Source organism: Myotis lucifugus, unplaced genomic scaffold (genome assembly GCF_000147115.1).
Source record: "Myotis lucifugus unplaced genomic scaffold, Myoluc2.0 scaffold_659, whole genome shotgun sequence".
Classification (NCBI taxonomy): domain Eukaryota; kingdom Metazoa; phylum Chordata; class Mammalia; order Chiroptera; family Vespertilionidae; genus Myotis; species Myotis lucifugus.
Genome location: NW_005871707.1, coordinates 1 through 25,974, shown reverse-complemented (window position 1 = coordinate 25,974; position 25,974 = coordinate 1). Strand labels below are relative to the sequence as shown.

The 25,974-nt window shown below is 49.4% G+C and overlaps 1 protein-coding gene across 1 annotated transcript in view; it reads left to right on the top strand.

The window, feature by feature from the left end:
• The window catches only part of HIF3A (hypoxia inducible factor 3 alpha subunit), a 34,879-nt gene extending 11,681 nt beyond the window's left edge, over positions 1-23,198 (top strand). The window contains exons 7-15 of the mRNA XM_006105287.3: positions 1,002-1,108; positions 1,282-1,429; positions 6,059-6,177; positions 7,584-7,774; positions 8,919-9,023; positions 14,581-14,849; positions 16,630-16,747; positions 18,528-18,606; positions 23,056-23,198. Of these exons, the coding sequence (XP_006105349.1) occupies positions 1,002-1,108; positions 1,282-1,429; positions 6,059-6,177; positions 7,584-7,774; positions 8,919-9,023; positions 14,581-14,849; positions 16,630-16,747; positions 18,528-18,606; positions 23,056-23,153 (1,234 nt within the window). The 3' untranslated portion in view covers positions 23,154-23,198. The remainder of the gene's footprint in view (positions 1-1,001; positions 1,109-1,281; positions 1,430-6,058; positions 6,178-7,583; positions 7,775-8,918; positions 9,024-14,580; positions 14,850-16,629; positions 16,748-18,527; positions 18,607-23,055) is intronic.
• The last annotated feature ends 2,776 nt before the right edge of the window (positions 23,199-25,974 follow it).

Below are 25,974 nucleotides of genomic sequence, written 5' to 3'. Positions count from 1 at the left end.
GCTGTTCTGAGCACTCAGCCAGTTGCCTGGTACAAAGCACTATAGGAGTGTCTATGTTTTTAAAGTCATGAACATCCTTATTACTTTTTATTTCTATTCATTCTTTTTTTAAAAAATATATATATTTTATTGATTTTTTATGGAGAGGAAGGGAGAGGGAGAGAGAGTTAGAAACATCGATGAGAGAGAAACATCCATCAGCTGCCTCCTGCACACTCCTCACTGGAGATGTACCCGCAACCAAGGTACATGCCCTTGACCGGAATCGAACCCGGGACCCTTGAGACCGCAGGCCGATGCTCTATCCACTGACTAAACCGGTTAGGGCTTTCTATTCATTCTTTCTCATCTTTCTTTTTGTGACTTTCTTCCTTCCTATTTCCTTCACATTTTTTTTCCCTTTTCTTTGCTCTGCTTGTTCCATTTCCACCCTTCCTCCCCCGCCTCCCGCCCCCATACTCATTTCCTGTGGCTGCTGTATCCTGTGGCTGCTGTAACATTACCACAAATGCCGTGTCTCCAAACAACACAAATGGAGGCGAGAAGTCTCACATGAGCCTCTTGGGGCTAAAGTCAAGGGCCGTGTTCCTACTGGAGCTCCAGGGAGGAGTCTGCCTGCTCACTTTTTCCCGCTTCTGAGGACGCCCTGCATTCCATCCTCAAAGCACATCACGCCAACCTCTTCCTCCACCATCCCGTCTACGCTCACTCTGATCGCCTGCAGAGCCCCAGTGACTACATCGGGTCCACCCAGATCATCCCTGGTAACCCCTGCATCTCAAGACCCTTACCTGCACCGTACCTGCCGTGTGAGCTCACACATTCCCAGGTTCAGGAATGAGGATGGGCAGCCTGCCACACTCCTCTTTCTCTATTCCTTCCTCTCTCCCTTTCTCTGCGTGACAAGCCTGACTCTGTTTGTCTTGCTGGCTTGGTCCCTGGGTCCCCTGCCCCTTCCCTCAGCCGGTTGAACTGACCAGGCTGCACTGTCCCCGCCCCAGGATTGCTGACGTCGCTGGCTACAGCCCCGATGACCTGATTGGCTGTTCTGCTTACGAGTACATCCACGCGCTGGACTCTGATGCCGTCGGCCAGAGCATCCACACCTGTATGTGTTCGGGTTCTGTTTCCCTGGGCCCGAGCCTGCCAATACCAGCTAGCTCCCCACTCCCCAAGGAACCCGGTCCTCCCTGGCTCCTCATACCGAACCCCCTGCCCCCAGAGCCTTCTCTCCCCAGTTGCCCGTGCTGTGGCCCTGAGTCCTCCCGTCCCCCTCCCCAGTGCTGAGCAAGGGACAGGCAGTAACCGGGCGGTATCGCTTCCTGGCACGGAGTGGTGGCTACCTGTGGACCCAGACCCAGGCCACAGTGGTGTCAGGGGGCCGGGGCCCCCAGTCTGAGAGTATCGTCTGCGTCCACTTCCTGATCAGGTGAGTGCACCTGGGTCTGGTCTGTGTGTGTGTGAACAGGTGTGTGTGTGTGTGTGTGTGTGTGTGTGAACAGGTGTATGTGTTTGTGTGCTCACGTGCATGTGTGCATGCACAAGTGTGGCTGTATTGTGTCCACATGTGAGAGTATACACACATACATGTATATGGAACATGTGTGACTGAACACACACAGGGGTCTGGGTGCATATGAATGTAATAAGCACACATGCCATTCTTTTAAATTAAAAGGACTCTATTCAAGTCTAAATAAGAAATCTAGTAGATTCATGGGGACTTGTTTTGCTTTTTTAAAAAATTGAGGTGTCTTTTACATTTAGAACACTCGTTCTTTGGGGTATGTGGGTCTACGAGTTTTGACAAATGCATGGAATTGTGTAACCATTACCACAGTCATCGCCCCAAAAAATTCTCTCACAGTGAACCCCACCCCACCCCTAATCCCTGGCAACCACTGATCTGTTCTCTGACCCTAGAATTTTGCCTTTCTCAGAATGTCACGTACATGGAATTCTACAATATGTAATCTTTTCAGTCTAATCATTGACGAGAGGGAAACATCTTTGACTTAGCATAATGTATTTTTTTTAATATATATTTTATTGATTTTTTACAGAGAGGAAGGGAGAGGGACAGAGAGCTAGAAACATCCATGAGAGAGAAACATCGATCAGCTGCCTCCTGCACACCCCCCACTGGGAATGTGCCCGCAACCAAAGCACATGCCCTTGACCGGGACCGAACCTGGGACCCTTCAGTCCACAGGCCGACGCTCTAGCCACTGAGCCAAACTGGTCAGGGCAATGTATTTTTAAAATATATTTTTATTGATTTCAGAGAGGAAGGGGGAGGGAGAACGAGAGAGAAACGTCATCAGTCGCCTGCCTCCTGCATGCCCCCGGTGGGGATCGAGCCTGAAACCTGGGCATGTGCCCTGACCAGAACTGCAAATCAAACTGTGACCTCCTGGTTCATAGGCCGATGCTCAACCACTGAGCCGCACCCACCAGGCAGCATAATGCATTTAAGATTTATGTGGTGGTGTATATTAGTTCCTTTTTAATGCTGACTAGTCAGCTGTGGTTTGAACCTGAATGGACCCCAGTCTGTTTATCCATTCACCAGTCGGAGGATACTTGGGCTGTTTCCTATTTTGGGTGACTATGAAAAAAGCTACTGTAAACATTCTCACACAGGACTCTGTGAAACCATATGTTTTCAGTTCCCTTCGGTAAACACCTACGAGTGGAATGAATGGGTCATGTGGTCAGTGTATATTTAACTTTGTAAGAAACCACCCGACTGTTTTTCCAAATCGGCTTACCATTTTGCATCCATCCCATCAGCAGTGTAGAAGGGTTCCAGTTGTATCCTCGACAGCATTTTGTATTGGCTCTTTTTGTCTTGTTTGGTTTAATTAATTTTCTTTTAAAATATGAAAATATGTTTTTATTGATTTGAGAGAAAGAGGAAGGGGGAGGGAGAGAGAAACATCGATTGGTTGCCTCCCATATGCACCCCGACCAGGGACCGAACCTGAAACCTGAGCATATGCCCTGACTGGGAATCGAACTGGCAAACTTTTAGTGCACAGGACAATGCTCCATCAACTGAGCCACCCTGGTCAGAGCTTGTTTGGTTTTAATTTTAGCCATTCTAATGGAAGTGTAATAGTAAACCTTACCCCTCCCCCATTGTGCATCTTAGAAGTTTTCTACCATAACAACATGGTAATGAAGACAGCACATCCTATATAATAAAAGCCTAATATGCAAATTGTCCCCTCAACTGGGAGTTCAACCAGGGGACAAAGCCGGCCAGCCAACTGCCCATGGCCCCTCCCTCCTCCCTCCAGCCAGCCCCACCCTGGCCTGCGGCAGCAGGCAGCCAGGGGAAGGGAGGCCCCAGCTGGCAACTGGCAGCTGCTACAGACCCTACCCGTGCACGAATTTTGTGCACTGGGCCTCTAGTTAATCACATAAGACAAAAACAATGACAGCTTTTCTTTTCTTTTGTAAATATATTTTATTGATTTCAGAGAGGAGGGGAGAGGGGGAGAGAGATAGAAACATCAATGATGAGAGAGGATCATTGATCAGCTGCCTCCTGCATGTCCCACACTGGGGATTGAGCCTGCAACCCTGAGGCATGTGCCCTCCTGGTTCATATGTCAAAACTCAGCCACTGAGCCACTCCAGCCGGGTGAGAATGACAGTTTTTCTTTGATGATAACCTTCTGGGACATGGCACCAATTTCTGAAGTCTTAGGAATTTTCCCAGGTCTTTTTTTTTTTAATATGTATTTTTATTGGTTTCAGAGCAGAAGGGAGAGGGAGAGAGTGATAGAAACATCAATGATGAGAGTGAATCATTGATCGGCTGCCTCCTACAGGTCCCCTACTGGGGATAGAGCCTGCAACCGGGGCAAGTGCCCTTGACCAGAATCGAATCCGGGACCCTTCAGTCCATAGTCTGATGCTGTATCCACTGAGCGAAACCAGCCAGGGCTTTCCCAGGTCTTTTTTTAAATTTTTTTTTGTATTTTATTAATTTTTTACAGAGAGGAAGGGAGAAGGATAGAGAGTTAGAAACATCGATGAGAGAGAAACATCGATTCAGCTGCCTCCTGCACACTCCCTACTGGGGATGTGCCCGCAACCAAGGTACATGCCCTTGACCAGAATCGAACCCCGGACCCTTCAGTCCGCAGGCCAACGCTCTATCCGCTGGCCCAAACCGGTCAGGGCTCCCAGGTCTTTTTGATCAAGGAGAGATTCTATTCGAAAATAGAAGTTGGTAACAGGAGTATTCGTACATGTCTTTATATTGCACACAAAAGCAAACTGATCATCTTTTAAGTGTTCTCGATTCAACACCTTTTCAAATCAGAATCTTTGAATAATTTACAGACATTGAAAGAGAAGGGACCTGCCCCCATCTCTCCTGGAAACTCCTTTTATCCATTACGAAGATTTGCCTTTTTATGGCCGGGCCCTGGGCTTTCCATTTTTTGCACTCTAAGCAAAGAGCAGGCCTGGAGATTTCAGTTTTACTGGCAGAAAATGGGTGAGGAATGAGAGGAGTTTACGTAGTAACAGTGAATTAAGGAGCATGTGGTATTCATCGCCCTTAGTGCTGTGTACCTATTGTATAGTGCGCGACGGTGTGGTTGTTGTTGCTTATACTTTGTAAAGTCTACTTCCTTCCCCTTGTACATATATTAACTCATTTCAGCCTCTTAGCAACCAGGGGAGAAGGTACCATTATTATTCCGTCTTTATAGAGGCGGAAACAGAGGCCCAGAGAGGTTCAGCCACATGCTCAAGGTCACACAGCTCCTAAGTGGCAGAGCTGGGATTTGAACCCACGCCATCCTGGCTGCAGAGCCCTTGCTCTTCACTACTAAGCAGGACAGATTGTCTAGGACAGTGACGGCGAACCTTTTGAGCTCGGCGTGTCAGCATTTTGAAAAACCCTAACTTAACTCTGGTGCCGTGTCACATATAGAAATTTTTTGATATTTGCAACCATCGTAAAACGAAGATGTATATTTTTGATATTTATTTTATCTATTTAAATGCCATTTAACAAAGAAAAATCAACCCAAAAAATGAGTGTCATAGGTTCGCCATCACTGGTCTAGGAAATGTTTGTGGAACAAATGAACGCGTCTGGAACAAATGAACGCGTCAACCCCATGTGTCAGCCTGAGTGTATGGAACACGTGCACGTATCTGTATATCCATGGGCGTATATGGGTGTTGTTGGTGGTGCCTGTGTGCACCGAGTGTGTGCATGTGTACTGTGTATGCTTGTGCTTTTCAAAGGGGAAGGGTGGCTTTGGTGCAGCCTAAACGGGGATGTTCCCAGCCCAGAAGGGGTTTGGTAAGGGTGGGAAAGGATCATAGCTTCTCTAAGAGCTGGCAGGACGGCGTCATGCAAATGAGATGCAAATGAGGGCCTGGCCCTCCACCACAGACCATTTCTCCAGAAGCCAGTTTGCTCAGGAACATTTGGATGGTCTCTACAGCTAGAGACTGCGGGGAGGGGAGGCGCGGGGGACGTAAGAAGGATGTATTTATAAAGCCATTCCCTGGAACGTCTATGAATAGAATCTTCATAACTAAAATCTTATTCGTTAAAATGGATCCCTATCAATTCTTCTTATTTGGTAACATAGGAATGTTAAATATATATTCTTCCTGAATTCCTTTTAATGAATGTTTATGAATACATATCTATAAAGAGGGTATTTCATTTTTATACCTTTTCCTTTCCCCGCCCCTGCCCCTCAGTTCCCCACCCGCCTCGGCCTCCTCTCTCTACCCAAGCTGTACTAAATGCCAACTCTTTTTTCTGTCTTTCCTTCCACAGAGGGAGCTGGGGAAGACACACTCAACACTCTTGTAAATGCTATTATAATAAAAAGCATTCGCGACCAATCAAATCCTTAGATCCAGAAACAAGTCCATGTGGCCAATTATTTCCTGCACGATGCCCTCCTGCCCCCGGTGGGATTGCCCCCTAAGACAGGACACCATCCGAGGGGGCTGCCTGGGCCGGGCCGAGGACCCTCCCTGATTCCCCCTCCCCTTTCTGCCCTGTACCCAGCCGGGTGGAAGAGACCGGAGTGGTGCTGTCCCTGGAGCAAACGGAGCGACGTTCTCGCAGACCCATGCAGCGGGCCACCCCCTCTCAGAAGGACACCCCCAACCCTCGGGCCAGCCTTGGTATGGGGCGGGGCTGGGGCTGGGAGGGGTTGTGTCCCCGGGATGCTTAGAAAGCCCAAGCACCTTAACAGGGTTCACCCCCTGTGGCCTGCCTCCTGCCTCCTTCCTTTCCTTACCTTAAGACAGTGGTTCTCAACCTTCTGGCCCTCATGTTGTGACCCAACCATAAAATTATTTTCGTTGCTACTTCATAACTGTAATGTTGCTACTGTTGTTGTTTTTTTAAATATATTTTATTGATTTTTTACAGAGAGGAAGGGAGAGGGATAGAGAGTTAGAAACATCAGTGAGAGAGAAACATTGATCAGCTGCCTCCTGCACACTCCCCACTGGGGATGTGCCCGCAACCAAGGTACATGCCCTTGACAGGAATCGAACCCAGGACCCTTGAGTCTGCAGGCCGAAGCTCTATCCACTGAGCCAAACCGGTTAGGGCTGTTGCTACTGTTATGAATCACCACGTAAATATCTGATATGCAGGATGGTCTTAGGCGACCCCTGTGAAAGGGTCGTTCGACCGCCAAAGGGGTCAAGACCACAGGTTGAGAACCGCTGCCTTAAGACCACACCAGCTCCTGCGGTGCTCTCGGACCAACCGCGCCAGCCCCTTTCATGCCTCAGGGCCTTTGCACATGCCATTTCCTCTGCCCAGAAAGCTCTCCTCTCTCCTGTCCTCTCTCTTTTCCCGTGGCCCTGGGATGATGGCTTCAGTCTTGTGCTCTCTGCTCTGGAACCTGCCGTGGCTCCCCATTGCGCCCACCCTTCACTTCCCGCCTCCCACTTCACTGCTCTTTGGCTTCCCATCATCGTGACCCTCCCAAATCTGGTTCCTTTCTACCTCTCCCTTCTCCCCGGCCCATGCCCCCCCAGCCTGGGATGAGCTGCCCTCTCTGTTTATTCTTCAAGGCCTCACCTGCTCCAAGCTGTTGCTGGCAGTCCATGCGCCTGGGTGTGGTGTGGGGTCGACAGTCTCCTTTCCTTTTCTGGCTCAGAACTGGCTCGGGCGGTGTCTTGACCTGCAGTGACTTTAAAACCTCTTTGAGGGCCTTGGGCCAGTCTTCCCTCCAATGCCAAGTGGCCGAATGCTGCTCGGTGCTGTTGGAAAATTGGGTCCAGCCATGTCAATTTTAAATATTCGAGTATTTCCCCACCACTGGGCAATTGCTATTCTCTCGGGCCTCCTGTGTGCCCGCCCCACCCCCCACCCCATGTTGCCCCGTGACCAAAGGGAAGGCACCTGGCCCAGCAAGGGTTCCCCAGGGCCCAGCTCCCCAGCGCTGTGAACGGTGTCCACCCTGATTGGTGGTTGAAGATGTCAGCTATGCTCCCTGGGGTTGGCGGGGAGGACTCCGCCCCTCAGCCCTGGGTACCATCCTGTGTCCTCCCCATCTCCATGTGCCCTGCAGACGTCTCTGGCCCCCGGATCCTGGCCTTCCTACACCCCCCTGCCCTGAGCGAGGCCACCCTGGCCGCTGACCCCCGCCGCTTCTGTAGCCCTGATCTCCGTCGCCTCCTGGCACCTATCCTAGATGGGACTTCGGTAGCTGCCACCCCCAGCGCACCCCCAGCCACACGGCGCCCCCCGAGCCCCCTTCCGGTAAGCAGTCCCTACCACTGGAGCCCTGAGGATCCGGGCTGCTTTGTTCTTTGACTTGAACCTTGCTGGGCCTCAGTTTCTCCATCTGTGTAGTGGGAAGGTTGGGATGACATGGGTCCCGGGGCTTCCTTAAGACCTAGATTCCAGGTTGTTCAACTGTGATCTGGACCAAAACCTGGGGTGTGTTGGGATTGGCCTGGGTGGCCCCCTCCTGGCTTGTGACAAAGCACCAGGCTCTCTGAACTCTGACTTCAAGGACTCAAGAACGTCTAATGTCTTAAATTACACGACTCTGCATTCAAACCCTGAATCTGCCACTTACCAGCTGTGCTACCCCGGACAAGCGGGGCCTGTTTCTTCACCTGTAAAGTTTGGATAATGGCAAATAGCCACCTCATTGGTTATTGTGAGGGTTCACGGGAAGACCTTAGTAGGAACCTGACGCCTAGTAGGTGCTCAATAGACCATAGCGGTTGCTGTTTTTACATAAGAGTCCAGACAGTCTGACCTTTGACTCAGGGGTCCGTATTGACTTTCCTCATCCCGACCCTATTCCCCCAAATATCTCCTCTCCACCACAAAACTAGGTTGTGACCTTTGACCTTACTGTTCGCCCTTGGGATAGCAGTACCTCTGCATGGTTTCCCCCCCACCCCCCACCCCAAGACCTTTAACCCCAGAGGAACTGCCTGTTTGGCCTCGGGCTCTGGTCTTTCAAACCTTTGATGTTTTTCCTGTTGACCTGTTCCCAACACTCTTTGAACACCCAGGTTCAGACCTCATTTGCATTTGCTATTTGACCCTCTTGGGGTCCAGCTGTTTGAGATTTGACCCTCCCTTCTACTCCTGAGCTCAAATGTCTAGACCAGCGGTTCTCAACCTGTGGGCCGCGACCCCTTTGGCGGTCGAACGACCCTTTCACAGGGGTCGCCTAAGACCATCCTGCATATCAGATATTTACATGACGATTCATAACAGTAGCAACATGACACTTATGAAGTAGCAACGGAAATAATTTTATGGTTGGGTCACAACATGAGGAACTGTATTTAAAGGGCCAGAAGGTTGAGAACCACTGCTCTAGACTGTCTCACTGTTGACACCGCCCAGGCTCAAGGGATGTCTCTACTCTGTCTCCTCACAGGCTGATCTCCCAGATGAGCCACCTGTGGACATGGAGAATGCACACAAAGCCTTGGCCTCTGGGAGAGACCTTGAGGCAGTGGAGACAGATCTAGCCATAGCTCAGGTAAGGGCAGGCGTGGGGGCCGACATATCTGGGCTTCAAAGAAAGGTAGTGGGATGGTTGAAGGGATGAGTGGGTGGATAGATGGACAGACCATTGTATTCATTAGGTGGATGGTGGTGGATAGATGGATGGGTGATGTTTAGACAGATGTTTGGATAAAACCATGGTCGGCAAACCGAGGCTGGCGAGCCACATGCGGCTCTTTGGCCCCTTCAGTGTGGCTCTTCCACAAAATACCACGTGTGGGCACGCACATACAGTGCGATTGAAACTTCGTGGCCCATGAGCAGAAGTCAGTATTTTGTGAAAGAGCCGGTATTTTGTGGAAGAGCCACACTGAAGGGGCCAAAGAGCCGCATGTGGCTCGCGAGCCGCGGTTTGCCGACCACTGGGAAAGACCTTTGGTTCATTGGATGGATGATGGGTGGAGAATGTTTGAATTATTGAGTGGACAGATCAATGATAGTGGCATGATGTATTAATTATCTATTTCTATATAACAATTACCCCAAAACTCAGCGCCTTAAAACAACTCACATGTATGATGTCACACAGTTTCTGAGAATCAGGAATCTGGGAGCTGCTTAGCTGGGTGGTTTTTGCTCAGAGTATCTCATGAGGCTGAAGTCAAGCTCTCAGTCAAGGCTGCAGTCACCTGGGGCTATAGAGGATCCACTTCCAAACTCATGCACATGGTTGATGGCAGGACTCAGTCCCTCACTAGCTCTGGCTGGAGGCTTCATTCCTGACCTGTGGGCCTCTCCATAGGCTGCCTTTGTGTCCTCACACCACAGCAGCTGGATTTCCCCACGGCAGATAATCCAAGACAGGGTGAGCCCAAGACAGAAGATGCTGTCTTTTATAACTTAATCTTAGAAGCGACAAAACAACATTTTTCTGTAATGTAGACCAACCCTAGTACAATGTGAAAGGCAACCACATTCAAGGGTGAAAACCAAAATACGAGGATCATCGGGGCTCCATTACAAAGTCACTTCCCATCACAGCATCCGCTTCAATTCCAGAATGTCCTCGCTTAAGTCAGGTCTGGTTGCAGGGAAGCTCCTATCTCAGTCTGTTGGCCTGTGAGCTGAAGAGACAAGTTATCTGCCACCCACATACCCAACATACAGCTGTGGGGGAGGCATGGAATAACTGCTCTATGCACTCCCATTCAAACACACAGGTGCCACTGGTCCACAGCAGTTTTGAAATACAGTTAGGCAAATATCGACAGTTCCTTGATCAGACCTCATTCCTACTACTTGCCAGTTTTTCTTCGTGGTGGTTGGCCCGGCCTTCTGGGCTTGGGGCTCCTCACTGTCGTCATCCTTCCTTTTTCATAAAATGCAACATGTGCTGCAGCTGAGCGGTTTTCATACCTGGCTTCCTGCTGAGGGAACTTTGGTGGTCCAAAGGTCTCTTTTCATTTTGTTCCACTTCTGTCCCTTTCAGTCCAAACTGGCCATGTTTCTACCCATATAATTCTCTTAAACATTTGTCATGGGTCTTATGTGAATTTCTTTGGGAGTTCACACCATTAAAGTCACACCTACAAATTTCATTGAGATAGAATCTTGTCTACCTTGCACTGCTGCTGAGATGGCTGAGTGACAGAGCCCTGAAGTTGAATAGAAGCCCTATTGTTTGGGAAAATCTATGAGGCACATCCCTAAACTCTAGAATCTTTTGTCTGAGTCTGAAGGATACTGCTAGGCGCCACCTTTGATCTTTCTGAGGGTTTAAAAGGCATGTTATAGTCACGCCCTGGCTTCATCTTTAGACCATGCTTTTCTGAGAGCGCCCGTCTTTGCTCAGAAGCCATTTCTTAATTGCAGCATCATTTGCCATCCGGGGAGTTCCCAGAGGCAGCTAAACTCAAGGTGAAAGACACAGTCCTCCAGACTACCAAGTCTGCCCAAGTTCAGGGGTCCTCGGCGCCACCCTCACTTCACACTAGCTGGATTAAAATTCAGAGATTCCCATAGACTCCCTCAAGTTCAATGTTTTTCTAGAACGAGTCATAGAACTTAGGAAAGTGCAATACTTATTATTACAGTTGTATTACAGAAAAAAAATATTATAACCAAAGGACGAGATGCATAGGGTGGAACCTAGGACTGGCGCGGGGTGGGGGGGGGGGGTCCCAAATGCAAAGCTTTCATGTCCCAGGGAGGTGTAACCCTCCTGACATTGAAGTGTGACACTCACACACGGAGTATGGACACTCAAGGAAGCTCACTCAAGCTTTTAAGGTTTTGCAGGCATGACTGGTTGAGTTACTGCCCATGTACTTGAACTTGATCACCATCTCTTCCTCCCCCAAGACACACACTTTCCTTGGAGGTCAGGCTGATTTCACACGGCCCAAACCCCAACCCTCTACTCACATGATTGACCTTTCTGACATAGCCAGCCCTTACTCACCCTGAGTCATCTTGTTAGCATAAACCAGTGGTCGGCAAACTGCGACTCTTTGGCCCCTTGAGTGTGGCTCTTCCACAAAATACCACGTGCGGGCGCGCACCGACAGTGCGATTGAAACTTCGTGGCCCATGCGCAGAAGTCGGTTTTCGGCCTGCGCGAGTCTGTTTTGAAGAAGTACTGTTGATATTTGGCTCTGTTGACTAATGAGTTTGCCGACCACTGGCATAAACTATCAGGCATGGCCCAAGGGGCCCACCATGAACAGCAAAGACACGCCTATCACTCAGGAAATTCTATTGGTTTCTATGTTACCTCCCAGGAGCCAGGTCAAAGGCCAAACCTCTTTTTGGGTGAAGTTAATGCTTCAGGATGCAGGGAGATTGAGAATTTTCAAGATTGTGAAGTCCCAGCTCCTTCATGTTTGACATTTCTTTCTTTCTTTTTTTAATCTTGATTTCAGAGAGGAAGGGAGAGGGAGAGAGAGCTAGAAACATCAATGATGAGAGAGAATCATTGATCGGCTGCCTCCTGCACGCCCCCACTGAGGATCGAGCCTGCAACCCAGGCTTGTGCCCTTGACCAGAATCAAACTCGGGACCCATCAGTCTGCAGGTCGACACTCTATACACTGAACCAAACAGGTTAGGGCAACATTTCTTTCTTTGGCTTCTCTCTCCTCTTGCCTTCTACTCCAAGTAGCAAGAAGAAATCGGGCCGCTCCTTCGACAGTCCGGCTAGAACTCTCCTTAGCTAGATCACTCAGGTCACTAGTTACATTTTTTTTTTTGCTTTCCACACAACTGCAGGTGGCAGTGTTGCTAAACTTTCAGCTACTACACATCAGAAATCCCCTCTCCTCTGTTCAAAGAACATGTTCCTCACTTCCCTTTAAGCCAGTGGTTCTCAAGCTTCCTAATGCCGCGACCCTTTAATACAGTTCCTCATGTTGTGGTGACCCCCAATTTCATTGTTACAAATTGAACATAATGAAAGCGTAGTGATTAATCACAAAAACAATATGTAATTATATATGTGTTTTCCGATGGTCTTAGGCGACCCCTGTGAAAGGGTCATTCGACCCCTAAAGGGGTCGCGACCCACAGGTTGAGAACCACTGCTTTAAGCCCTCTCTGGCACGCTCCTCTTGGTTTAGTTTTTTACTAACATTTTTTCAAGGCAACCTAGGTCTTCTCCCCAGGGCTCCCCAGGCAGTGGGCTTTTGTTACAGCAGTGCTCCACTCTTAGTACCAAAATCTTACCTGTAATCTACTTCTGGATAACAAGTTACCTTATAAGTTAGACATTTAAAAAAGCAATTATGGCCCTGGCTGGTCTGGCTCAGTGGATAGAGCGTCAGCCTGCAGACTCAAGGGTCCCAGGTTTGATTACGGTCAAGGGCATGTACCTTGGTTGCGGGCACATCCCCAGTAGGGAGTGTGCAGGAGGCAGCTGATCGATGTTTCTAACTCTCTATCCCTCTCCCTTCCTCTCTGTAAAAAATCAATAAAATATTTAAAAAAAAAAAAGCAATTATGTGCCTGGCCAGTGTGGCTCAGTGATTGAACGTCAGCCTATGAACCAGGAGGTCACAGTTCAATTCCTGGTCAGGGCACATGCCCGGATTGTGGGCTCGATCCCCAGTGGGGGGTGTGCAGGAGGCAGCTGATTGATGATTCTCTCTCATGATTCATGTTTCTATCTCTCTCTCTCCCTCTCCCTTCCTCTCTGAAACCAATAAACATATATATTTTTATTTTTTTATTTATTTTTATTTTTATTTTTAATATATTTTATTGATTTCTTACAGAGAGGAAGGGAGAGGGATAGAGAGTTAGAAACATCGATGAGAGAGAAACATCGATCAGCTGCCTCCTGCACATCTACTGGGGATGTGCCCGCAACCCAGGTACATGCCCTTGACCGGAATCGAACCCGGGACCTTTCAGTCCGCAGGCCGATGCTCTATCCACTGAGCCAAACCGGTTTCGGCAACATATATATTTTTAAAAATCAGCAATCATGTATTACCTCACATAATTTCTGAGGGTCAGGAATCTGGAAGCCACTTAGCTCGGTGGCTTTGGCTCAGGTCTCTCACAAGACTGCAGTCAAGAGGTCATCCGGGGTTGCAGTCATCTGAAGGCTTGACTAGACTAGACCCGTGGTCGGCAAACTGGGGCTCGCGAGCCACATGAGGCTCTTTGGCCCCTTGAGTGTGGCTCTTCCTAAGCCTTAGGAGCACCCTAATTAAGTTAATAACAGTGTACCTACCTATATAGTTTAAGTTTAAAAAATTTGGCTCCCAAAAGAAATTTCAATCGTTGTACTGTTGATATTTGGCTCTGTGGACTAATGAGTTTGCCGACCACTGGACTAGACGATTCATTTCCAAGGTCACTCACTGGCTGTTGGCAAGGGATCTGTTTTTTGCCATGTGAGCCTCTCCATAGGGCTGCTCATGACGTGGCTTTCCCCAGAGCAAGTGATCTGAGAAAGAGAGTGCAACAAAAGCCATGGTGTCTTTATAACCTAACTAGAGGCCCGATGCACGAAGATTCATGCAAGAATGGGCCTTCCTTCCCCTGGCTGCCGTCACCACCTTCGCTCTGGCCTGAGCCGCCTTTCTGCCTTCCCACGCTGCCCAGAGGCCAGGAGGGGCTGGGGCGGTGCAGAACGCCTGCATCATGGGAATGACACAAGCCTCCTGCCCCAGCCCCGGCCACTCAGCATCTGCGTATGCAAATTAACCCACCATCTTTGTTGGATTAATTTGCATACTCACTCCTAATTGGCTGGTGGGTGTCACAAAGGTACGGTCAATATGCATCTTTCTCTTTTCTTAGTGTAGATGTTGGAAGTCACACACCATCATCTCGTCAATAACCTATTGTTCCCAGGGCAACCCTAGTCACTGTACTAGGGGACTACACGAAGGCGCGAGTACCAAGACAAGAGGATCCTCAGGGGCCATGTTGGCGACTGGTTACCACAGAGTCCTACCCATTTTACAGATGGGAAGCCTGAAGCTCAGAACGCAGGCACAGAACTCCGAAGTGGGGGAGCTGGGACACGAGCCCAGGCCTGTCCGAGGCCAAGGCTCATGCTTTCACCTCCCTCCTGCCCTCCACAGGACGGCGATGCCCTGGATTTGGAGATGCTGGCCCCCTACATCTCCATGGATGATGACTTCCAGCTCAACTCCAGTGAGCACCTGCCCAGGCTCTACCACAGACCTCTGGGGGTTGCCCCCCGGCCTCGAGCTCGGAGCTTCCACGGCCTGTCTCCCCCAACTCCTGAGCCCTCCCTGCTGCCCCGCTGGGGGAGTGACCCCCGGCTGAGCTGCTCCAGCCCTTCTAGAAGGGACACCTCCGCCCCATCCATGGCTGGGGCTCGGAAGAGGTGAGCCACAGTAGAGGAGGGATACCAAGGGAGTGTGGAGGGTCCCTGACCCCCTGTCTTGCTCCTGCCTCCTACTCCAGCCTCATTCTCATCATCCCTCCCACACTGACCCTGCCCAGGCCGTACCCACAGTGTGCCCCGCATGGCATGTTTGTCCCAACCTCTATGTCTTAGCCTAGGCCTCACCCTCCTTCTGGAGTGCACTTCACTGTGCTCACCATCTCATCCAGCGGTTCTCAACCTGTGGGTCGCGACCCCTTTGGGGGTTGAACGACCCTTTCACAGGGGTCGCCTAAGACCATCGGAAAACACATATATAATTACATATTGTTTTTGTGATTAATCACTATGCTTTAATTATGTTCAATGTGTAACAATGAAAATACATCCTGCCTATCAGATATTTACATGACGATTCATAACAGTAGCAAAATTACAGTTTTGAAGTAGCAACGAAAATAATTTTATGGTTGGGGGTCACCACAACATGAGGAACTGTATTAAAGGGTCACGGCATTAGGAAGGTTAAGAACCACTGGTCATCCAATCCCACCAGTCAGCCAGGCCCCCTCCGTTGGGACATATTTATATCTGGCCTACTGACGGTTTTTGTCATAGTTAAGAGGACTTGCCACAATGTCAGAGACACTGTCTGGAACTAAATTTCTTTTTTTTTTAAATATATTTTATTGATTTTTTACAGAGAGGAAGGGAGAGGGATAGAGAGTTAGAAACATCGATGAGAGAGAAACATCGACCAGCTGCCTCCTGCACACCTCCTACGGGGATGTGCCCGCAACCAAGGTACATGCCCTTGACCGGAATCGAACCTGGGACCTTTCAGTCCGCAGGCCGACGCTCTATCCACTGAGCCAAACCGGTTAGGGCTGGAACTAAGTTTCTAATACCTTTGAGAATCTATTGAAAGCTATGGACTCTTTTCCAAGAAAATTGACCTACACATAGAGACACACACTTTGCATATAATGTCAGAGGGTCCGTGCCCCTCTTCCAAAGATGTTAGATTCCTAATACGTAAGCTTTTGCTCACCAACTTGTGGGCACATGCCCATTTAGTCTCCAGAGTGGTCTCTACTGTCCATGTGAAGCTTTTATGCATGCATCTCAGTATTCCCCAAGGCTCCCAGCTTGACACTGGGTATACAGTTGGTGCCTAATAAAAACTTGTTAAGCCCAGTCGGCGTAGCTCAGTGGCTTAGCGTCGACCTGTGAACCAGGGAGTCACTGTTCGATTCCCGGTAGGGACATATGCCCAACCGCTCGGTCCCCAGTGTGGGCTCGGTCCCCAGTGTGGGGCGTGCAGAAGGCAGCTAGCTGATCGATGATTCTCTCTCATCATTGATGTTTCTCTCTCTCTCCCTTCCTCTCTGAAATCAATAAAAATATGTTTTTAAAAACTTTTTAAAATGAGGAAGGTAGTACATTAATGAATATAGTAGGTGGAGGGATAGATGATGGATGGATGGTGAGTGGGTGAGTGAGTGGATAGATACATGAATGAATGAAAGGATAGATAGATGGAGGTTGTATGGGTGGGTTATGGATCATTGGATAGATGAATGGGAAGATAGAGTGGTGGATGGATGGATGAATCAATGGCTGGGTGGATGGGTGGATGGATGGATGGATGGACAGGTGGATGGATGAGTAGATAAATAGGTGCTTGGGGGAGTGAATGAATACTCATCATCTACTCACACCAGTGCCCACACCTGCCCATGTTTGCTGTGTTCTGAGATTCCTGCCTGTTTTCCTCCAGGACCCTGGCCCGGAGCTCAGAGGATGAGGCCGAGGGGGCAGAGCTGCTGGGGGTGAGACCCCCTAAACGGTCCCCCAGCCTAAGACCCGAAAACTTCCTACTGCCTCCTCTCAGCCTGGTATGTGTGGGGATGTGTGGGGTTCTCTGGCCCTCAGAACCCAGCAGGCTTAAGCTTGCTCTTCTATGGATGGGAGAACCAGAGGGGACAGGGCTGACAGTCAGATAGAAGGTTGGTAACCCAGCTGGAGCTAGGACCTTGATATTTTAGCTCAGGTAAGGGGTAAGAAAGGGCTTTGGAAATGTATGTAAGTTGGTCGGAAGTACTAAGAAGACATTTAAGCAGGGGAAGGGGGAAATGACAAGGGTCAGTATCTGCTCCTGTGGGTCCCCTTTCAAACCTAGAACAGGTTTGGCCTTGGATGATTCGTGTAGTGTTAAGAGTACAGACAGTAGAGTCTGACTGGGTTCCGGTCAGCCCACCTAGTGACTGAGACCTTGGGCAGGTGATGTCCCCAATCTGAGCCTCAGTTTCCTCATATGGAAAGTGGGAGAGTTACATCTCACAGGACTGCCCTGAGAAGCACACTAAACCAGGCCCTTCACTGTTCCTCAGCGGGCGACAGATAAATGGGATAGAAAAGCAAAGCAAACTAGAACAGCATCCCTTCCCCTGCATTCTCCCTGCCTCGTCTTGCCCTGGTTGTCAATTCTGCACAACAGCAACCCTTTCTAAAAACCAGCCGAGACTGTGTGACTTCCACAAGGCCTCCCCCCAGGACTTTCCATGGTTCCCTACTGCCCACAGAAGAGCTCTCTGGCTCCTCACCCAACAGGGCTGTTTGAACATGAGGGGTGTGATGGATAATATCAATAGCTTATACACTGAGTGGCCAGATTAGGATGACCGGCCAGATTATGATGACCACCCCATCAGTACTTCATCGACACTTCCAAAAATACTGAATATTGAAAACTTCCTAAGCAAATACTCTCAAGGTTTTATTATTATTACTAGAGGCCTGGTGCACGGATTCGTGCACCGGTGCGGTCCCTCAGTCTGGCCTGCGCCTTCTCGCATCCGGGACCCCTCAGGGGATGTCAGAGGCTCGGTGCACAGATTTGGCCCGACCCCCACAGGCCAGGCCAAGGGACCCCACTGGTGTATGAATCCGTGCACTGGGCCTCTACTATGCATATAAGATCTTTAGTTAATCTCTTCCTGCCCTCCCCCCTACCCTTTTCCATCTAAGATTCATCAGTCTGTTCCATGTTTCCATGCCTGTGCATTGAGCGTCTGCCCCCTGGTGATCGGTGTGTGTCATAGCTACCGGTCGAACAGTAGAACGGTGGCTTAGGCTTTTATATATATAGATTATTTGCATAACTAATCTGGCCACTCAGTGTATTTATGAGTGCCTACCACGTGCCGGACACTGACTGCACTAGTTCCTTGCATGATTAAATTATTCAATCCCCACGGCCATTCTTGAAATATCACCATCATCGCCCACACTTACAATGGCAAGTTTAGGTAACTGCATCTGTCAGAATCTGAGCAAGAACCGGCACGCTCACAGGGGGTGTTGAGGAGAATTTAATGGGACTGTTGGCAATGGTGTGGGCAGCGCGTGAGGAATCAACAAGGGCTGGTGCAGCGCCCCCGGGCCCGCAGTGTGGGGAGCTGGCACCACCCCTGATGGAGTCCACACACAGAGCCTGCTGGGCACAGAGGGGGGCACGAGGCTGGAGGGACAGGCGGAGGGTGTCTGGGGCGGTGACTTCCCAAAGTCACACAGCTGATGAGCAGCCGCCGAACCCCCCAGTGCCCCTAACCACTGCACCGTCCTGCCTCCTTGGATACTGATCTCCATGATGCTGGTTTTGTCTCTGCCCTGCAGAACTTCCTCCTGACAGGACCAGCCCCGGGGCGGCAGCAGGATCCCAGCACCCACCTCCTGGAACTGAATGAGCCCCTGGGTGAGTACCAGCCTAGCTATGCAGCCGCCCTGGGCCCCCTCTGGGAGGGGAGGGGAGGCCCCGAGGGAGGCTTTGAATCTGGGCCCAGCCCCACGCCTAGACCTCCTGAAGCCTGTGTCTGATTACGCCTTGGGGCTGAGTCACACCTCGGTCATTACCAGCTGTGTGGTTAGGAGAAACAATTTTTGCTTCTGGAGTCTCTGTTCCACCCCCACCCGGTCAATTAGGATCTATCGTAATAGTTCTTACCTCAGGGAGATGCTTAAAGACTCGTGACACAGGGAAAGCTTAGCACGAGACCTGTTCATAGTAAACGCTTAAGAAACGCCTGCCTCGGTGCCACGCTGCTTCCATGGCACCTCTGCAGAGTGCAGGGTGCGAGACAAACCGCTCTCTGGCACAACTGCCAGTAGCCGGAGCTCAGCATCAGCCAGAGAGGTCTTTTCAAAGCACGAATCTGACCCTGGCCTGCCTCTGCTCTAAAGCCTTCCGTGGCTCCCTAGTGCCCTTCAGAGAGACTCAAGTCCCCAGGGTCTGACTGCTGCCTCATCTCAGACCACACTCTGCTTCTTCACACCCTCTGTTTCGGCCACAGTTGCTGTGTTTAGAGTCATTCTGTCCTTTTATACAGGTAACAAATGTATATATAGAACACACAGGAAATGCCAGACACTGTCCTAGGAGCTGGAGACACACTGTGAACAAAACATAGACATCTCTGCCCTTGCAGAGCTGACATTCTGGTGAGGGAGAGAGACGGTTCAGAGTTGTTAACCTAAAAACATTCAAACCCGTCAAGAATTTTTGTGAGTTTATTTGAGCCAAACTGTTGACCATTGCCAGGAAGCAAAATCTCAACGTATTGGGATAATGCTCCGGAGAATGGTGGTTTTACACCTTGTTTTATACATTACATTCAAAGGAGACGTAAGTGGGTCACATGAAATCCATTGGTGATAGATTAGAGAGGCGGGAGAAAGCAAAGGAGGGGGGACCTCTGGGATTGGATAAAAAGTAAAATGATAGACACCTACTTCTTTTACCTCAGTCAATCATTAATGTGATAACAATGAAGGACTTTGTGGTGTCTGTCCTGGCACCCAGGGCATTTGGTTGTGCCCTGAGGTGTCCGGAAAAAAGGGAAGTTACAAGTTACCCTGACATTTCTATGATATGTTATCATAGATGCAAAAAGACAGTAGGCTCAGTTAAGGTAAAGGTTGAACTTGTCCGGGAAGATACTGGCCTAGGACATGACTAACGACCGTAACCCTAACCGCTTTTAGTTCGTTTTCATTTCAGACCATCCTTTGTGGTTACTTTAGGCCTCTAAGTTTGCAAAACTGCCCTGCAGGCCTTCCCTGAGCTAGTCAGGTCAGCATGTAGCCTTTTTTTCCGTCCACAGAATGAAACAAACACAGTAAAGAGTGCAGGAGACAAGAAGTGCTACTGGAGAAAATAATGCATACAAAGGGACAGGGAGTCCCGGGGTGGGGGGATTTCAATTTTATGATTAGGCGTGATCTCATTCAGAAGGTGACGTTTGAGCAAAGACCTGATGGAGGTGAGGGAGTGAGCCGTGACAGTTTCTGGGGGTAGAGCATTCCAGATGGAGGGAACAGTGAATACAAAGATCTGGGGTGGGGTATATCTGTCTTATTTGGGGGAAATAAGACCAGAGTGCTGGAGCAGAGAGAGGAGGGGAGAGAGGTGTAAGGCAGATTCCATAGGGCCTCTGTAGGGCACTGCAATGGCTTTTAAATCATCTTGCTTGTGGAGGCTGCCTCAGGGCCTTTGCATGTGCTGATCTGGGTACCTGAAATGTTTTTCCATCTATTCTTTGCCTAATGACTACAACCTTTATTTTTAAGTTTTTTTTAAAAATTATTATTATTATTTTTAAACCTCACTTAAGGATATTTTTCCTTCTTTTTTTTCCATTGATTTTTAGAGAGAGTGGAAAAGAGAGAGGGAAAGACAGAGAGAAATATCAATGTGAGAGAAACACATCGATTGGTTGCCTCCTGCAGGGAGGAGCCTGCAACCGAGGTACATGCCCTTGACCAGAATCGAACCTGGGACCCTGAGGTCCAAAGGCCAATGCTCTATCCACTGAGCCAAACAGGCTAGGACTGACTGCATCCTTGAGATCTCTATCAAATATTACTCCTTCCATGAAGCCCCCCCCCCCCAACTTCCTAAGCTCAGGGCTCATAGCACTCATCACTGACCATATTTACATAGGTCAGCGGTCGGCAAACCTCGGCTCGTGAGCCACATGCGGCTCTTTGGCCCCTTGAGTGTGGCTCTTCCACAAAATACCACGTGCGGGCACGCACGTACCGTGTGATTGAAACTTCGTGGCCCATGCGCAGAAGTCGGTTTTCGGCCTGGACGAGTCTATTTTGAAGAAGTGGCGTTAGAACAAGTGGGGGGTGTTGGTCGGTCGGGCGACGGGAGGGCGCAGACGGGCCGCGGGATAGGCAGCGCGGGGGGAGGCACGTGCGATTCACGCACAAGTTGAGTGAGCCAGGCAGTCAGCAGTCTCATTGTGCAGTGGTTAGTGCTAGTCGCATCCGCAAATCGCGCGCGGGTGACAAAAGATAGACGAAACAAGTATACAGACGAGTGTGGATGGGAGAGTTGGAAGGGGTCGGCCTCAGCGAACGTACCTCAATCAGATTGAGGACGTTTTTTGGCAAAGGCCAGCTTAGGAGTACCCTAATGAAGTTAATAACAATGTACCTACCTATACAGTTTAAGTTTAAAAAATTTGGCTCTCAAAAGAAATTTCAATCGCTGTACTGGTGATATTTGGCTCTGTGGACTAAGGAGTTTGCCGACCACTGGCCTAGGTGATTGTGTAGCTATTTGGTAATTGGCTGCCTTCTCCCTCTCCCTGTGGGTGTGAGCCCAGTGAAGGCAAGGGCCAGGCCCATCTTGGTCACTGCCGTGTGGGCAGGCTGGCCAGTGGCTGGGCACAGAGCGGATCCTCAGTATATATTTGTAAAGGAAGAGCTAACATGTATCTAACCCTCACTCTGCCAAGATTTGTGCTAAATTTACATACATGACCTAACCGACTCCCCTAACTGGAATGCCAGCCCCACAAGGTTATGGAGTTTCATCCATCCCGTTCACTGCTGCGTCCCCATTGCCTGGCACACAGTAGGTGTTGCGAGAAAATGCTCACCTGTCGGAATTCAAATGACAGACTCCCCTCTCGAGGGCTGTCCCTTGTGGCAGGCACACTGGAATTCGCTGGCACAGGCAATATTTATCCTATTGCGCGAGTCCCTCCTCGGCTGAGTACTATGGAGTTTACAACCTATCCCAAACGTCGCCTAGGTCTTATGGTCTCCTATTGGGTTATTAAAAAAATAAAATAAAAATGGGCTGAGGCCTTTTCTAGATGTCTCCACCTCCCTTTGTCTAGGGCAGGGGTCCTCAAACTACGGCCCTCGGGCCACATGCAAATACAAATATTGTATTTGTTCCCGTTTTGTTTTTTTACTTCAAAATAAGATATGTGCAGTGTGCATAGGAATTTGTTCATAGTTTTTTTTTAAACTATAGTCCGGCCTTCCAACGGTCTGAGGGACAGTGAACTGGCCCCCTGTTTAAAAAGTTTGAGGACCCCTGGTCTAGGGCAGTGGTTCTCAACCTTCCTAATGCCGTAACCCTTTAATACAGTTCCTCATGTTGTGGTGACCCCCAACCATAAAATTATTCTCATCGCTACTTCATAACTGTAATGTTGCTACTGTTGTGAATCGTAATGTAAATATCTGATATGCAGGATGTATTTAGGCGACCCCTGTGAAAGGGTCGTTCGACCGCCAAAGGGGTCGCGACCCACAGGTCTAGGGGCATCTTCCTGGAACACGTGCCACCAGCCACGTGCACAGCTCTCATACCCTCTCCCCACCCCCCACATCCTGTTTGTTCTGGGGAAACTCAGTAACCAACTGGCCACATGCTGTTTCTTTTCTCTGAAGGTGAACCATAGAGGCATGTCTTGTACAGTGTTCAATAAATGAGGTAGACAGAAGTGTCTCGGTTTCCCAGGTAGCAACAGCACCAGTTATTGTTCAGAGCACTTCCCATGGATTCACTCATTTACTCCTCACAACGGTCTTGGGAGAGAGGCAGTTACGGGCCCATTTTACAGATGAGGTAACTGAGGCACAGAGAGGTCAAGTCACTTGCCCCAGGTCACACAGCAAGTAAACAGCAGAGCCTGGATTCAAACTCAGGGAGAGTCAGGCTCCAGGCTCCTTACCTACTGTCCCAAATACCCTGGACACCTGAGAGCAGAACTTGCCCAAGATTTCACTGCTACTTGAATCCAGGACTGCCTGCCTCATCACCCACTTTTAACTGTCAAGAAGGACCCATGGGTGGGGGTGACAATTCCCCACTGGTTTACCTTCTATCTCCCCCCCACAGGCCTGGGCCCTTCACTGCTCTGTCTCTACCCGGATGAGGACGCCACCCAACCCAAAAGCCACTTCCAGCCGGTGACAAGCTTGACCCAGGCCCACTGAGCCAGCTCCTCTTCCCATCTCTCTTCTTCCCAGAAAGGACCTCACCCACACTCCAAGCTGGCAGCCAATGCACAGTGGCCCCTGCCCACCTCGGGCCTACCTCAGTCGTCGCCCCTGTCCCCCTCCCCGATCCGGGGGCTCTTTGGGGTGGTCTCAGCTCAGTGACCTCTGGGAGGGGGTCTCCGGCCCCTTCCTCCTCTGTCTCTCAGGACTTCCCTTGGGGTTCTTCATACTGGTTACCTCATTTCTTTCTCCAACTCTTTTGGCTTCATTTTGGGTAATTAGGGGTGGGAGGCTGGGGTTGGGATCTGTGTTTCTAGGCCCTGGGGTGTATTGATAACCATAATCAATCACATTTCTTCCCATCTATCTTTCTTTTATTATTGCTCCTATTTTTGTTTTTAATTGCTATGAATCGCCGGGAGTCCATAAGAATGTGGGACTCTGACCTTCACACCCCCACTCAGGTGTCAATGGGGAGGGGAGCCTCTGGGCCAGACCCCCCCCCCTACCCAGTGACTTCTCATTGAGCCCTTAGCCTCCCAAGCAGCCACCCAGTTCTGCCTACCTGGCTACCTCCTCCACTCTGGACTTCTGTTGCCCCCAGCCTTGCCTGGACACTAACTTTATTCTTGAATCTCCTATTCCAGGTGTAGCCTCCAACTTCCTCTATTGGCTGCTTCCATACAATACAACCTCCAGCCTTCCCCAGTTCTAGACCACACAACTTCAGACTGTCTTTGGTTCCAGACTGCGCAACCTCAGACCTTTCTGGTTCTGGACCGCACAACCTCCAACGTGGTCTGGTGCAGGCCTAGCATCCTCCAAACCTCCCTGACTCTAGATCTCACAGTCTTCTGCTCTTTCCCATTCTGGACTTCATTACCTCCAACTCTGTTTTCATACCCCATGGCCTCCCAAGTTGTCTGATTCTAGACCTCACACCCTCAAACTCCCTCTGGCTCTAGAGCAGTGGTTCTCAACCTTCCTAACGCTGCGACCCTTTAATACAGTTCCTCATGTTGTGGTGACCCCCGACCATAAAAGTATTTTCACTGCTACTTCATAACTAATTTTGCTACTGTTATGAATCGTAATGTAAATATCTGATATGCAGGATGTGTTTAGGCAACCCCTGTGAAAGGGTTGTTCGACCCCCAAAGGGGTCGCGACCCACAGGTTGAGAACTGCTGCTCTAGAGCCTCTGACCACCGGTATCCTCTGGTTCTAGAACTCAATGTCTTTCTCAGGTTCTAGACCTCTCCCTGTAAACTCCTTTGTTCTAGAAGTCACTCTCTCCAATTCCTGCTGGTTCCAGATCTTACAACCGAGTGTTTTCTCTGGTTCTGGACCTCACAACCCCATGCTTCCTATTGGCTCTACTCGTCCTAATCTGGAACACATCTGGTTCCAAATCCAGACTTTCTAATCTCTAAATCCCATGATTCCCAGCGCATTCCTTTAAACTTTCTACACTCAAGACTTGCTTTTCTCATCAAAAAGGAGAAAATTGAGTTCTATGTCTTTTTAAAAAAATACATTTTTATTGATTTCAGAGAGGAAGGGAGAGGGAGAGAGAGATAGAAACATCAATGATGAGAGAGTGTCATTGGTTGGCTGCCTCCTGCACGCCCCACACTGGGAATCAAGCCCACCACCTAGGCACATGCCTTGATTGGGAATCGAACCATGACCTCCTGGTTCATAGGTGGACATTCAACCACTGAGCCATGCTGGCTGGGTTCTATGTCTTGATCTTATAACCAATACCTCCAAAACCGGACACCATGCTGTAGTTCTTTTTTATTCTAGATCTTATGACCTCTACCATTCACTGGTTCTAGACCACACAACCTCTAGACCTTGCAATTTCCAGGGCCATCTGATTAGCTCCCTTTTTTCTGGTTCTAGAACTTGGCCTCAAACGTGTCTGATTCCAGACCTCATACCATAGTCCCTTGGTCCTAGACCTAGACAGTCTCTAATTTCCCCTCACTCCAGATCTTGTTACTCCAAATTTACCCTGAGTTTAGAACCCAGCCTTCAAACATCTTCTGATTATAGAACTTGCCTTATAAATTTCTCTGGTTCTAGACCTTACAACACCCAACTCTTGATTCTAGATCATATGACTGCAGAACCCCTCTAGAACTTGGTCTTCAGGCTTTTTCTAATTCTAGTCCTTACTCTATAAATTCCTCTGGTTCTAGGTCTCACAGCTGCCAACTGCCTCTGGTTTCAGATCCAAATTCTTCTGGTTCTAGAACTCAGCCTTCAAATGCTTCTGATTCTAGAATCTGAACCTCACCCTATAGATTCCTCTAGTTCTGAATCTTACAACTCCTGACTCTCTGATTCCAGACTCCAACCACCTAACTTTATTTTGGCCTTCTCACTCCACTCAACTTGCCCCAATTCCTACTCTCTCTCTTGTTTTTAATCCTCACCTGAGGATATTTTTTCCATGGCTTTTCAGAGTGGGAGGGACAGAGGAGAGGGAAGAGAGACTCAATGTGAGAGAGACAGTCTGGCTGGTGTGGCCCAGTGGTTGAGCGTCAATCTATAAACCAGGTCACAGTTCGATTCCCAGGTTGCGGGCTCGATCCCAGTGTAGGACATGCCCATCAATGATTCTCTCTCATCATTGATGTTTCTATCTCTCTCTCTCTCCCTCTCCTTCTCTGAAACCAGAACCCCTTAGGTGCCTGGCTGATGCCCTAACCACTGAGCCCACCGGCCAGGACCCTACTCTCTTTCTTAAGTCTTCCCATTCAAGGTCCCATGTCCTCCAGGTTTCTCTTCTCATGGACTTCATGCTCAA